A 15,710-nucleotide genomic window follows, 5' to 3' on the forward strand; every position below is an offset into this window, starting at 1 on the left:
CGCCATTAACTGCCAATTGTTAAACACGCAACTAAAACAATGACAAAAAATCGGACGGTTGTTGTTGGTTTTTTTATTTTTTACTATAAAGTGGGATGATTCGTTGGAAATGGCTGCACCCGAATGGGGTAAAATGAAATGCTCAAATCAGACAGGTGTTGATGAACGCATTTGATTAGGGCGAAACTAATGATACGTAATTTTCACACGCAACTTTCGGATTGACACCATATGAGCCCCAATTCGCCATGGCTCGATTTTACAACCGTCATTAAAACGCGGTTTATTAATAAACTTGATTAGGCGTGGTTCTGTTAAATGGTTAGCCTTAACCCACACCAATTTGTGTTTGCAACGGTTTGAGCTTAATAAGAAATCCATATGATTCAGTGGCAGCGATTTACAATATCAATTTAATATCGATGCTCATACGTCCGAAGTTTTGATCGATCGCACCACTGACTGCTTATGACTTTTCACTTCTCCAAAAATGGATTAAACAATGAATTGCCTCTCTAGTCTTGCTGACTTCCGGACCATATCATCAATTACCACGAAGTAAATAGAGCTTTTGAAATTGTTGCACCGTCATGGAAGACGTGAAGGGAAAACGGTGGCATCTCCAGTTCTAATTAATTCCAAAACCAGAGGGATAGTGTTCCATTAGATTAATACAAAATTGAACATGTGGCGGCCCTAATTCCTCACCGTTAAACATAGAGATCATGGTAATTCGACAAGTGCTATTGTTACAAATAATGCTCACTCACGGTCGTTGGACGGAAGCCAAGTGGAATCTGCCCTAACGTGAGGGAGCCCCGGAAAGGTTGCAATTAAATATTTCAATATGAATAACACCTGATAAAAGTATCGGCCACGCCACGCCAACCACACAGCACCCACCGGAATTATCTTTTATTAATAAATAATTGATTGCTTCGTCAACTGAAACCCTCATCGGCTAAGGGTGAAGCATGCGTAAAATTTTTATGCTCCGCAAGTTAACCGAGATAGATGCATCAAACGTTTCGCATCTACAGTATGAATGAGGCAAAGAAACAGCTTGCTGCTGTTACACAATGTCCTGGTCGTTTTATTCAAGTGCACTCAGCTCTGCATAGAACTGTAATTGTGAATAATGCCGCTGAATAAAATTGAAACCACTTGTATTCTGTATTAGACAAACACATTTAGGCATCTTAGAGGAGTGAACTGTTAAAATTAGCAAGAAAAGTAGTTGTATGTATGTGGAAGGGGCATAACAAGCAGGCGCTTTGGTCCGATGAAATTTACGATTTCCGTTTGCTTTTTACCAGTGAAAAATCCAATTTAACTTATCGCGGAAAAGTGTCAAATTACGCTGGAAGATATGGACTGTTATTGTAAAGGGAAAATACGGGGACAAATTTTCACCGGAAATGATATTACCCTCGCAATCTTATGCTTGTAACAATGAAACTACAACGTCCTGACTAAGCGGAAGCGATTTTTTAAATATTTCTCTTCCAGCCCGTTCAGACTTGGAGTCTAATTTATGGTTTTAACAGGGGTTGTTTTCGTTCGGACTCGCTCCTATTGCACATTACATCTTTCTTACAATGTAAAATTGCGACAGTTGTCCTATGAATAAATTTCCACTATATCAAATTGTGCAGAGCAAAGGATTATATAATAATATGGCTTAACCCTTTGGGCATTTGTTCTGGTTGCCATACTGATGGGATGGGTGGTTACCAATTGATTTACTAATTGAATTTCTGTATAAATAATTGTCTTTTGGTTTTTGCGGTTAATTGAGTAGTGAAGCGATAAAAGGGAAATAAAAGCAAAAACTTCTAAGAGCATGCGATATTGATATTGCACGTGCAGAGTGTATGAAATCATCAAGTTATACGATCAATAGGAGAGTTTATGGAGATAGTTACCGCTAAAGAGAGTAACACTTGAGAGGGTCGTATACCCGGCTGTAAAAAGTCCCCGAAGAAAAGAGATGACATCAAAATAAAGTGGATCATCGGAGATCGAGAACGATTTCGCACTCGACGAGAGTATGCGGGCGTATTATTCGGCATCACTTAAATCAAAACTGGCATTAAACTAGTTGATTTTTATGGGGAAATTAAAAAGTTCCATTTAAATACATTTCAAATATTTTACGGCTTGATAGTAAAGCAGAGCTATAAAGCGAGGTTTGCATGCTAAGTGGCTTGACATAGTTCGCTCTTCAATCACCATAAAATTTCGGTACATGCCTCTGCCTTTGTCAAAACATATTAATATACACATACATTGTGGCTTTGATTTTTACAATGTCGATTTTTATTACCCATTACCTGCAGCACTTTAATTCTTGCCATTCCATTTCCTCAGATTGTGATTATTTGTCAAAGTGCTCGATTTTATTTATTATTACCCACCTACAGACTCTCACGCTTAAACACATGCAACGAAACAATTACGGCGGTTTTTAAATTGAATAATATCAAACCACAGAGAAGAGCCATCAATCCCAAATTAGCTGGCATTTCGATAATGGGGCGACCAGCATATTTATTCCTTCGGTTTCGATACCCTAATTGATATTTAATTTGCTGACGTCCCGAACTTTTTGAATTTAGATTATCTAAATGGATACAAATCGATTTAGACTGATTTTATTTATGGTAAACGCAAGGTGCCCACCTGTGAATTTTCACTATTTTAGAGCGTCTATGTGATGGTTGAGTCAACGGTAACTGTTGACAGTGAGATGTAAAATTAATCTTTCCACGCAATATTCACAAAACGTTTGGCGATAATCTGCATCAGCTCCGATTGCATCCTGGTAAAAGGTTTTCCTATCGGTTCATCTGCAGCAAACACATAACAATATTCGACGTTTGAGCAAATATAAAATTCAGAAGCTCCATCCCAGATATCTCTTAACAACCGTAAATAAACATAGGCCCAAGTTAGTAGTCCCTCTTATATTTGCCTTCGTTTTAGGAGGTTTTTCGATACCTATCTGAAAAAGAAACAAACAGCTCCCAGCGGACAGAGATAACAGTTTGAAAGACAGTTTCAAGGCACCAGAAGATATCGATGACCTGCTGTTATTTTAGTTAACATAGGAGTTGTCAAACCACACCAGGGTTTGCTTGCAAACACGATGCGTAATTTGGTGGAAAAAGGTCGGGCTTTAAGGTGCAAGACAACATCGCTTTGTTAAAAGATGCTTTAAAAATTACTCTGAGCACCAGTCTTCGAACCTGAGTGTGATAAGATAAACAATTGAAGAACAGTAGTAATCTATTAGTGCCTCTCCTTTGGTCAGTTTTTTACCCCCCTGCTGGTGTGTTGCATTGCAGTTTTTATCTCTCATATCAGATTCCTTCGTAATTACCACTTCTCCTCCCGGTCATTGTGCATGGCAATCCGCAAATTGACATCAACTACTAGTTCTGGGGCTCTGTGAATATAGGGATAATGGGAATTATTTGCATTATGTTTCATTAATGCGATGCATTGCCAAGTTCATTAGAGATGCCTGAAAACATACCATGTCTATGCAATCACTGTCTTTTTTTCTGGCTTTTGCCATGTAGACCTCGTATTGAATAATAGGAAATTAAAGCAGGTATTTATGGAGGTTCTTAGCTTTAAATGCGCATTCCTGATAATACTTCATTTGCCAGCCATTAATATGTTCATGAAAGCTTGATTATGTGTTTCCAATTAGTCTAGCATGCAGTCGTTGTTGCAAATGAGAAAACAGCGCAAATTTATCGCGTTTCCAGATCGTTCACCTACGGTTAAACCAACGAAAAAGCATCGCGACTCGTGACACAATTTGCAAATGGTTTGTAACATTTTTCACGTTTTTCTTCATAATATACGGACGTCTTAAGATCGTAATGCATCGATATAAATCTTGTATATTTTCGCATGGCGAATAACTTTGTCCCAGCTACAGCTGAACAACAATATAAGGCAATGGAGCCGAGGCATAATAATTCTTAGCGGATGTTAATAAAATAGAGTGAACTTAAAAACTGCATTAAAACATGCCGGGCCACCTTTGCATGAAGTAATAAATTTCAAATTCAACGGCTTTAAAAAACTTGATCTATACCATTAGTGCTTTAACCATCATAAATTCTCGATTGGTGTTCAATCTGTTCAACATTCAACACAGAGGCGGCGTCGTCAGGGAATTTAAACCGTTAAAAAAAAGGGTGAGTATTGGTTCCGGGCCAGAAATTTGGAATTGAGTAGATTTTGTGAAATATTTTTGAAATTTTCGCATCTTTTGCCTGACTCGGTCAATGCACTCAATTATGTACTTAGTAGACTAAATTACTCCAACACGCTTCAATCGTATGCCATAAAATTGTTTAAATGGTCTTTGGCTAAACCCTGGGTTGTTATGCAAGAAAATGTGTTCAGATTTAACATGTTACGCCATTGGTCGGCACTTTTAAAGTAAGTGCATTCGAACATTTGAGTGCGTCCAAGTATGAAGTTTATTTGTCGTTCAATATCGGATACGGCAAAATTTGGGGACGCGTGACACTTTTATTTTTTAAGGGGCGGGAGACGAGCAGCCCCCAATGACTCTCTTCAAGATCACCCGCACGTAATTATCAGTTATCAGCCATCCGGAAAAGCGCACGAGCTTTTTAGCGCCGCTTTCTTTAAATATATTTATGTCAAAGCTTTTCAATTTGCTCACGTCGGTACCGATATTTCATCGTTGAGCTTCAATACACTCAATTAGACTTTGCCATTGAAATTTAAGGTCTTGCGTGTTTTAACTTCAATCTTGGTGGTTGTTTCTAACTGTCATTGACATTTTTAACTGTGACCGCTCTTGAGATAATTGCCTTGACTGAAACAAATCGAAATGACATATATGCGTTCAAAATTACAGATAATTTATTTCTAATTATTTCCAGGATATGGATCATGGGGTCGGATATTGAAATGATTTTATCTATGATGGTGACCGTACTAATCCTAATGATTTAATTTTGACCCTTTGTGTCTGAACATATGTTCTTTTTCTCGGCAATTATATACAACCCATCATTATTTGATGTTTTTGACTGATTGCCCGCGATGAGTGTTATCAAATATAATGTTGGCTTAACATGATAGTAAGGTAAAAATAGTCATTTGAACACAGTATTCTATAATACGTACAGCCGAAGAAAATTGCTGAAAACTATATATCTGCACGGCGATGACGATTTACTTCGAAATTGATGACCACTAAATTTTATTAAAAAATTAACCGCTGGGTTTATGAAGCACGCAAGAGGTTTGTTGGAAAAGGTATTAAAATTGTGTCGTATCCATTAGAGATAATAATACGTATCATTCAGTTCCTCGACCGCTTACTAATTATTTTCTAAGAAATAACCTCCACAATGAGTCCCTTGACATGTTTGATTTTAATATCAACGGTGCAATCTGCAGAACACTGGTCACATCATTCAATATTTACGAAGTCAAAATGCCGACATCATTTTTCATATATTTAGGTAAATAGCAGGAAATGACCACTCAATGTTGGTTTAACTCGTGTAAATAAAAAATTGCCCAGAAAATTATGAAATAATTGAGCAATTGATAGCGGCAAATAAATATCTTTTTTTTGGGTTATTGATGAAGGAGCGCAAATACGCCGTAATATTTCTCTGTTTACTCAGCAGACCATGAAATTCGTTCCCCAAATTTAATCTATTAGATTTGACAGGCTCGTTTTTTGAGAAATGATCAAGTTTTTCAAAAGATACCCTGGCAGCAGGAACGTTTACCAAAAAACACGAATATCTGATAATTCAATTGGAAGTAGTGGATGAGGAAAAACTGGCGAGGCCAGAAACGTTGATATTTTAAGTATAATGACGAAGAGGAAGGTCACATTCCACTTTTGCAATCAGTGATTTAATCTGGAAATAAACAATAAACACACATACACTATAGGCAATCAATGATTAAATGCTAAAAACTACATAGTCAGTATATCTGGCTATTGTTACAGGAGTGATATACCACTCTGATAGCATGAAGTATTTGGCCGAGCGAAATTTGGACAAGCGAAATGATGGATGGCCGCTGTCAAACGAGAGCAAATTGTGTCGAGCCAAAGCGACTATCGACTAATGTCTTCGGTAAAATGGAAATTCATTTTCCCCATATATCAATCATGTTTCCTGGTTCTCGTCTTTGTGTTTTCGAATCTATATTAAAGAGATTATATCTCCTATCTTCATGCATTAAAAACTTTATCGGCTTATGAATAAAGTAGATGGAGTGAAATCGGAAATGGATTGCATGCGTGGGGCCTATTCATCTTTGGAGGAAAATTGAAAATTAGATGGGTAATGCTTCTTGTGAAATATTAGGAAAATATGAGCAAAGGTTATCAACCCGTTTTGCTTTAGTTTAGGGATTTTTGCTTTTCATGGATCACCTGCTCCAGAAAAAATCGACCTGCTCCAGAAAGTCTTGATTGCCTATATTAATGCGTTAATTAACCTCTTACACGCGGTGTGAATAATAAATAAATCAGCTCTGTATTTTATAACAGGCTTAAAGCATTTCACTTTCATCTCGGAAGTAGCTTAAACAATTCGGAAGTGTGTCGGTTACGTAAAAGTACCTCGTTTTCTTAGTCTGGCCAAGTTATTACTTCAGATAACAACTAGAGATGTCTGTTGGCGGCTGAAGAGTTTTCGTACTAAATTTCTTATTTTGTGCTTTCACTATTTCTTAGGTCCTACATTTATTAAGTCAAAGAAAAGCGTCAAGGGTGTTCAAAGACCCCGTTCCCTACATAGATAATCATCGTCTAATTCAAAGAACTACTGAAGTATAACAAATTAATTTTCTGAGATAAAGAAGATCTGCGTTTCATTCCAAGAAAGTAATTTTCAACATTTCAAAGCTCAATTCTGCACAGTACTTATCGAGGTCCAATAAAGGGCAGATTTTTATTTCTATGGTATTTCTGTAAAAAGAACCCGAACCCTTGACAAATGGGTTCCACCCCCTTGTCAGAAACATAAAGAATATAAACGAAAATAAACATAATTTATACTTAAGAATTTACATCTGTCTGAACGTCGCCAGATTTGTTAAGATGAGACTTTCGAAACAAAGAACGGTCAAATTGCACGTGTTTCAACACGTTCAGGCCCTATCTGTTTAATGGTTAAGAACGGTCTACCTGTACCCTTAAGACATGTTGTTAAGTCGTACTTCTACCGCATCAACGCAAAAACGTTTTTCACTTTCACTATTCAGTTGATATAGTATACAAAAGAGTGCTGCGCGGAGGGGCTAAATATCCACAAGGTGAGCGGTAGTTGCGAAGCGTTTAAACAATCAGTATAATAATATTTTTCGTAACACACAATGTTAAACAGGGCGCCAGTTTTTATTTTTACCAGGAAAAAATAGTACCTACCATGGTCCTGACCGGAAAAATCATCATACGAATTGTGTTCGCGATTTGTTTTGTGCTGCTTCTTATTTCGGATTATTCGGGTTTAATTAATAAACTCATCGGAGGAAACAAGACTGAAGAAAACAAACATACTGCACCGAGACCAACTAATCCTGGATATGGAGACTCAAAGGCAGATATCGATATCGATGCAGACATTGAAGAGGAATCGGTAAGACATTTAGGTAAGTATTTAACAATTACCTAAAATTTAAGGAATTTCGAGCAACCAGTTTTGCCACTGATTACGTACGTAGGTAGTTTCAAGGTGTTTAATTCATAATTGAAAATATCTTCCAAGGTTGTTACAACTGGTTTCAGCCATAACCTTTGCTACTTGGGGACATTTTCTCTAAACTTGAACAGTAGATGTGAACATGATTTTCTACGTTGTTTCATTTTTCAGCTTCACAGACGACAAGATCGCATATTTTGCAAACCATTAAAAATGCGTGTCTACCGAAGCTGATCTGTGAATTAACTGCAACTCCACAGAAAGAAAAACTGACGGAGACTGAGAAGTCTTTGCTGAATTTACTCAGGTGATTAATCTTAACGTGCGAAGACACTTATTTGGGTGTATTTACTTTTTGATTTAGCACTTGGGTCCTTTAATAAACTAGTTGTGTAGCTAATAGCAAAAGTAAAACGTTTAAAATAATAGCACGCCACACCAGTAATGTTTACCTATCTGTGAAATATGTATTTGCTGGTCATAAATGAGGTTTTAAGGTTTTGTGGTGAATACCATTTTCTCTTGGAATTGGAATGGAACGAACAGAGCCCTTAAAAATGTACATTTAAATATTTCGTCATCAGTTGCATAATGCTTCACGTTAACAACGCCTCAGTATTACGATGTATAATAACAAGCTATTGCTAAAATAGCACCTATCAGAGAAAGTATTGGACTCAATTGTTAATGTTACGTACATATACCGCGGCTAGCACCATGGAAGTGTTATATAAACCACTGCTTGCGTGTGTCTAAAAATGTGATTTCCACTGGCTCAATGTTATTAGAAAGTTCTCATTTTTACCTTTTCGTATAATTTTTTTTGGACAAATTTCCGCTGATAAAGTCCACTCGAATAGTTTAAGTGTTTAATTAGTCTAGTTCTAGTGAACTAGTTCAAATTGAATTGCTAATGTGATTCGTTAAAAGTTAATCAAGACAAGTTTTTCTGCTGACCTTCTTGAAGTCTGCTAATAACGAAAAAGTCAGACGCTAACCGACTAATGATTTTTCAGGGAAACAACTATAAGCACTACGGCCGAATTGACCTCTAAATATCACTTTGCTGCACACATGGGCCAGCTAATCGCCGGAGTTGACGGAAATGGTTGCCATAACTTTTACCCAACATGCCCTTTTCCTGGATTGCAGGTTCTTCAGATGATGAAAAAAGTCCGGATGCGCTGAAACTTTGATGAAACTCAGGATGCCAAACTTTATATATTCTGGGTAATTTACCAATTGCCCGTTTTTTGTTGAAACGTTTAGCCCTTGACTTGTTAACAGTTGAAAGGTTTAACTAAATGGCAATTCAGCTGATAGGAATATTTCGTTTTTCCCAATCTCCCTTCAACGTATTTATTTCAGACCTTAGAACAACTCAGCCCATTTTCCTGCGATCGGTCTTTGAAGGACTGAACCAAAGGAAACCTTCACAAAGAAGACGTTTCTCTCTATTGTATAAATTGATACTTTAACAAGACTCTGTGATAAAACCTTTTTAAAGGCGAATCGTAGTTGGGATGTAAGCAAAATTAGTTTGTAAAATATAGTTAAGTGCAAATAAAAATTAAACTGATCCATATGTGTATTAGTGCTTCCCTATAGATTCTGTAATGGTGACGATGACGAATAAAGCCCATTATTTCCGAGTAAATCTGACAAAATATCCCTATAGAGAAATGATGTTATAATACATAAAATTTTACAACGAGAATAAAGGATTCTAATTTTGGAATGAAATAGTTTGGAAATATATTCATGAGCAACATTAGAGAGTCAGCTCTTTGTTTTTATGCAAAGAAGTCATAAAGTTTCGCGCGCCATATTTAAATTTATTTTGCCGGGAAGAATTACAACGTCTTCCTCATTTTATATCAGTATATTTTAGGTTAATTCCGAAGGAAAATGTATGAAAACTACATTCATTTCCATAAATAAGCTTCTGGCTAAGTTTTTATGGCACTTTGTTGAAGAATACAAGGCGCTTCATTATTACACGGAAACATTTCTTGTTTGGCTAATAGTATTAATAATTACATTTTCCTTAATGTTCTTCCCGAGTATTTGCTTAAAAAAGTTTTAACTTCGCACGTAATAAATTGTATAATCCATTCGTACTAACATTAGACGTAAAGTGTCTTTTTAAGGTTTTATGGTATTTTTTCGTTTTCTTTCAAGAAACACTACGCAATAGAAATATCGTTTCAAGCGCCTCGATAACAGTATTTGATAGAAATGAATAAGCAAAGAGACAAAATATCCTTGACTTTTGAAGGCTACACTGCATTTGTCGAGGGACGGACAGTTGCAAAAGAAGTCGATTTCATTAGTTTGATGCAAATGTGGTGCATTACAATATTTGCGTAATTTAGTTACAAAAATAATGGCGCAACTAATTTAATATTGCAGCTGAAACGCGTTACCTAAAATTAATTAAAGTCATCGATGCAAATTAATAATTTGGCCATCAGTTGAACCCAAGTTCGGTTATTACCATTCAATATCAATAAGTGTTGCGCCTATTACTTAACGTATAATTATCTAATAAGACTTATTTCGAATATTAAACGTTGTATTGCCCTCCACAGGTAGTTTTGTTATGTGGAGTGGTGGTCACTTTCACTCTTAAGACTGACTTACAAACATAATTCACAACCCACTGTTTCTTTTGCCGTTCCTAAAATACCATTTACCATTTGTGACTTGTAAATTCTTCCGGTTATAGTACAACCTTTTCCTCGCCAATATGAGAACTTTGAATATTGGCTTTCTCGCCTATTTATTTATTTGTGTAACGTTCCTTTTGGTGGATAAGCCGGCTTCGACTGCAGCTCAGGAACCAGCTTTTGAACTACCCGTGGAACTCGTAGGTTTTCCTGTTATTATTGTGGCAGTGCGATTGTCCAACTTTGTTAAGAAACTGGCCTACTCCTTAAACCCAAGTAAGTGCATGTTCCAACGAAAGCCACTTTGATATTAAAGAACGATCCCAATCAATTAAAATTCCAGGCTTGTATGACCTATTTAAGACCCTCATATGTCCCAAGGTTGACCACTTTCATTTGCTGAGTTGTAAATGTGCAATGCAGATTTTGCAATAACCAATGCCTATATCAAAGTTCCACACCCTAAGGCGAAATCGCTATGTGGAAATCATTTGCGTTTTCATTAAGAACAAAGTTGATTTTTGCAGCAAAATTGTTTTGGTTAATGGAAAAATTAACGAGAAATGTAAAAGCAAGGAAACGAAACATGCAATCTAAAGAAATATTGTTTGTGATTCCGTAGCCGGACAACCTTTCACTACCAGCTGCTTTAATATTTAAGAAATGTACGTGCCTGAGACACGATTACGACAACATGATATTGCTTGTCTACTTTTAACTGGGCCTTGTTCAGCCCCATGAAAAATCCCATTGTTTCTTACCTAAAAGAAGAAACCAGACAAGATGCATTGTTACGCCGTCTAGATGATGCAACAAATCAACTTCAATTACTGCTGGTCTCGATTCTCAATATTTATTTTTAAATTGAAAAATCCGTGCTGTCTTCATTTGTGTTCGAATAGACAAATTCTGTCATCGGCAAATTATTTTTACAGGCACATATGTGAGTAAAAGGGCGCGCAGAAGTTTAACTGATGAAGAGATGATTAACATGATTGAAGCAGAGAAGCGACTTGTGACTGAACTTGGTGATAATGTTTGTATATATCCAAAAGTGTGTCTTCACCATGCTGTACAAGCGCGGAAAACTGGAAAACGACAAGTCCGAGTAGATTGGGATGATGTTTTCACGTGAGTTAAACCCATGTAATACATAAGAAATTTGAACCTCTAACAACGATTTTTTGGAAATAAATTGAATGCATTTAATTTTAATTTTTTTTTGCGTTTGCTGCTTAGATCGTTTACATTTTTGCTTGCTAAAAGTCTGGGGCTGAAGGACTTTTTCGGAAGTTTAAAGGAAAAATCCCACATTAATTCAACATTTAATTAACTAACTAGTTTACATAATAGTGGCAGCAATTATCAACCTCCAACGCCTAAGAGGAATACTTGGGCAGATAACAATCGAAAGGGTTGTTTAATTAATTTCAATGTAATTCGTACAAATTGGGGTGTTTAATTTTCAATGTGAGGAATGTTTATAACCGGGTTGGAGATTCGTTGATTATGGTTACGCATATTAATATGTTTTTATCATTTTCAGCAACTACAAAGCGTCAAAGGAACGACAGAAAGAATTCTATTTCCTGAGTGTATTTTTGGGAGATTTTATTGCGTCTCCTAAGTTCTGTAATCAGCTCGTCAAAAGAGGCCGAACATGCACAGATTGATTAAATTCAAGAATTCTAGTCATGTATATTTAATTGTATATACTCTAGCAGCCTACCGGCTTCTAAGCAAACCCTCTTTAAAGTAGCCGTAGTTTAATTGTGTCCTAAAATTATTTGTGATATATCACTTCTGAAAACATATCACAAACATTTTTACCAAAACTTAGTTTTAAAAATGTACATATAGTTTCAGTTCTTTTGGGTTACTCAGCCTAAGAACTACACGATTGAAAAGGCCGCAGGTGCAATAAAACATTTAGGATCTAAAGTATATATTATATCACGTATTTGTTTAAGTAATAAAATATTTTTTTGTAATATTAATTGCACTATTTACTCGGAAAATGTAGTCGGCTCGGTCTGCGCACCTCGTCATTAGGAAAACTGTTATACAACAGCTGATTGTACTGGTCAAAGTCATAAGCCAATGACTGTTGATAATTTTGCTCCTCATCGTCTAAGTCCAATTTTAGTTCCCCCGTTCCTGTTCGATCGGGAAATATATTTGGTGAAGGAACGTGGTTTGGTAACGGTCGTTGAATGTCCAGTACATTTTCGTCATCAGTACTAAAGTGAAGCGTTTTCCCTCGCCTGTATGGGTCTGATGGGAACTTGAAACTTTGCTCACCAACTTGTTCTGCATTGTACGAATGAGAAGGAAATGATATTCCATGTGGCTCGAAAACTGCCGAATGGGAAAGTTCTGGAAAGCTGAGTCCCTTGTGTTTTTTTACAAACACCTCTCTGTTAATATCATTGCTGAGGTACTCAGATGGTCGATTTTGAATCCTCTTTTCAGCCAAAGCTTTCCCAAAATAGCCGGGCCTGTACCCACTCAATTGTTGAGCGTAGTTTTGTTGGTACACGTTCTGGCCTGTCGGGTTCAATCCTTGGAAGAACCGGAAAAATCCTCCGTTATGATTGTTGAGGTACTGAATCAACTTATCTGCGTCACTGGGGCATTCTGGATACGCAGTTTGACAGGATCGGGGATTGCCTTTGGAGGCAAATCCTAAAACTGCCGCTTTTCCAAAATGCAGCACTGGTGACATTTGGGCACTGCTGAACCCAGAAAGCAATCTAGAACATCGGGAATTTGGACATTTTCTAATAATCAAAATTAATTCCTGGGTTTCAGACATTTATTGTCTCTATTTATCAATTAAAATACGTTTCGGTGTATTGTGTAGCAACAACGCTACACATAAAAACTGATGATGGTGGAAAAATACACCGAAACGTATTTTAATTGATAAATAGAGACAATAAATGACTGAAACCCAGGAATTCATTTTGATTTGGAATTGAAACACAGTCAGGAACGTATGTACAATTTTCTAATAATGTCAATGTATAACGTGACTTACGTGGTTAAGGATTCTGAGTTTAAATTGACTGGTAAGTTCAGCCCGCCCTGCCTCCCAGTTAGGCCTCCAGAAGTAAGTTCGCATAGTAGTTTTGGCACGCACTGTAAATCGTCGTTTTGAGCAATGGAAAATAGAGCGTCCATTACGGATTCTTTGGTTTTCTCGATAATCGGAGGTTTCCGGTAAGGAAAACTTGAGTACTGAGCGTATGAGGGTCTCGGGTTTTGGTACTCAGATCCAGGTATTTGGTTGCTGATGTAATCTGGGTAAAAACTGGGCCGTGAGCCATATCTATGTTGATAGGCGTCGTAACTTTGGTAATATGATGGAAGCTTTTCAATTTCTGAGTAGTATTGTCTATTTTGCCGACCATGAATCGCTCTATTAGAAATATCCCTGAAACGCATAAGGGACAAGTGAGTTTGGGTATTTTAATTTCATTTAACCAATAGACACTATTTCACATGTTACTTACAGAATTGCTTCTGCTAATTCCTTGGATGCGTGTTTATTCGATATAGCTAAAAGACTCCCAGGCACTAAACAGAACACCCAAAAACGTAAAGCAGTTCGGAAATGCATGGCTAACGTTGTCAAAGCACTGATTTCAAATAAACCAAAGATTCAAAGAAGCCACATGAAAGTTTCTCTTAAGAAAGTTACGTAGGAAAGATGACCCACGCATAATTTGCAAATAATTTGTTTTTATTTGATCACTTTCGTTTGCCAAATACATAAACCGGGTTTGCCAATGGCGTAGAATAATCAGGTCGTTTATGGGATGATTTCATCAGGCCATAAAATATTCAATAGGCGATTAAGAGGTTCAATTTCTATCAAGTGTTGTTCACCGACACACGAAATTGGGCGCATCTTTAAAATTTGCGGTTTATAAAAAGAGCATTTAGGCGTGTAATACTGATATGAATTCGCACCCTTGCGATTTCCTTTAAATCTATGAAAAAGAACAATGTCTGGAGGAATAACAAAACCGGTAAGCTGCGTTGCAAGCATGGATTTGTATAGCATTAAGGGATAAACGGAATACGGGGGGAAACTCTCTGATTTCGACGTGTCGCAAACACTTTGAAGTTGCCACTGTCAAAGAATCTTTTGTCATCGGTTACTTATTATTACGTTCATTTGGGTCTTTACGACTCTATGGTTCACAATGAATTACCATTTTCCCGCTTTTTAATTATAGTGAAGCCTTTGATATTAATTTGAGGACTTTTAATCTAAAGCTGCAACCCTGACGCACCGCTATATTTATTCCTTTCCATAAATTCCATTCAATTTTGATCCCCTTTATTTTTCGCACTGTCCCGTTATGTAATGCGTTGACTTAAATTTAATTAATTTAATTTTACACAGAAATATGCAGAATTACACCGTATGGATCCCGCATATAAAGTGAATAACATATTTCATGTCATACATTCTACCGTACTAAATGAATAAGTCAACGTCGTCAACCATAATAATTTTAATGGACTGCGAATATTTCGTGTTGAAAGTTGCATTTAATTGACTAGCAATAGCTTTAATTGCCGGGAATTGTTGTGTTTTAAAGCAGCTTTCCGAAACAGAAACTTTGCTCTTCACTTAAAACTCCAAAGATAAATACTCCATCCTCAGTGCTTCTAATTGTTAACACTTCGAATGGACGCCCAGCAAACCGTATTTACATATCTATCAAACACAGGGTTTCAAAGGGTTATCACACGCTAAGCAAGAATAATTAGATGATTGAAATGGGCATTTTGTATCAGTCAACCGCACACTATTTGCTAATTGCAGGCAATTAATTATGGTGTCACGTGATGACAATGCACATAGCCATTGCTCGCTATCTATCTTGCATGAAACGCTTTATTGAAGAAACTGAAAATTTCATTGCATCTCGTGTTAAGCGAAAATCGCACTTGGTTTGCTGGAATTTAATTAGCTTTACGTTTTCCGACTTTAATCCGATGTGTCTCTGTTCGAATACCCGTATGGGTATGGCATCCCTTTGACTTTGTCGCACTTATTGGCTTAATTGCATACTGCCATTTACGCGTTTTTCTTTTTTTATTCTCAATTCTAAGAAAACCAATTTTGGTCAGTCGGAAGTCTCAGTTCCATTCTCAAATATTCGCCTAGAGAATTTTTTTGTTTTGTCACCTAATGCGTAGATTAGAACTGTAACAGCAGCTAAAACGCATTATTCCATAAATATTGATAAATAACAACACACAATCATCTATATGTCAAGGGCGGATCCAGGGGGGG

The 15,710-nt window shown here is 36.8% G+C and overlaps 3 protein-coding genes across 3 annotated transcripts; 2 read left to right on the forward strand and 1 right to left on the reverse strand.

Annotated features, from left to right (window-relative positions):
• The first annotated feature begins 7,291 nt into the window (after positions 1-7,291).
• On the forward strand, positions 7,292-9,308 carry LOC109541186. Its single transcript, XM_048660501.1, has 4 exons — positions 7,292-7,677; positions 7,899-8,034; positions 8,744-8,957; positions 9,096-9,308. Exons 1-3 carry the CDS (start codon positions 7,455-7,457, stop codon positions 8,913-8,915), a joined length of 531 nt encoding a protein of 176 aa, XP_048516458.1. The 5' UTR covers positions 7,292-7,454; the 3' UTR covers positions 8,916-8,957; positions 9,096-9,308.
• A 1,026-nt stretch (positions 9,309-10,334) lies between these two features.
• On the forward strand, positions 10,335-12,393 carry LOC109541189. Its single transcript, XM_019909976.2, has 3 exons — positions 10,335-10,672; positions 11,332-11,527; positions 11,943-12,393. Exons 1-3 carry the CDS (start codon positions 10,477-10,479, stop codon positions 12,067-12,069), a joined length of 519 nt encoding a protein of 172 aa, XP_019765535.1. The 5' UTR covers positions 10,335-10,476; the 3' UTR covers positions 12,070-12,393.
• A 5-nt stretch (positions 12,394-12,398) lies between these two features.
• On the reverse strand, positions 12,399-14,078 carry LOC109541187. Its single transcript, XM_019909974.2, has 3 exons — positions 13,912-14,078; positions 13,437-13,832; positions 12,399-13,149 (listed from the first exon to the last, which is right to left on the reverse strand). Exons 1-3 carry the CDS (start codon positions 14,016-14,018, stop codon positions 12,399-12,401), a joined length of 1,254 nt encoding a protein of 417 aa, XP_019765533.2. The 5' UTR covers positions 14,019-14,078.
• Between the last annotated feature and the right edge of the window lie 1,632 nt (positions 14,079-15,710).

This window comes from Dendroctonus ponderosae, unplaced genomic scaffold (genome assembly GCF_020466585.1).
Source record: "Dendroctonus ponderosae isolate FM_Combo_2020 unplaced genomic scaffold, Dpon_F_20191213v2 Dpon_F_20191213_1, whole genome shotgun sequence".
NCBI lineage: Eukaryota > Metazoa > Arthropoda > Insecta > Coleoptera > Curculionidae > Dendroctonus > Dendroctonus ponderosae.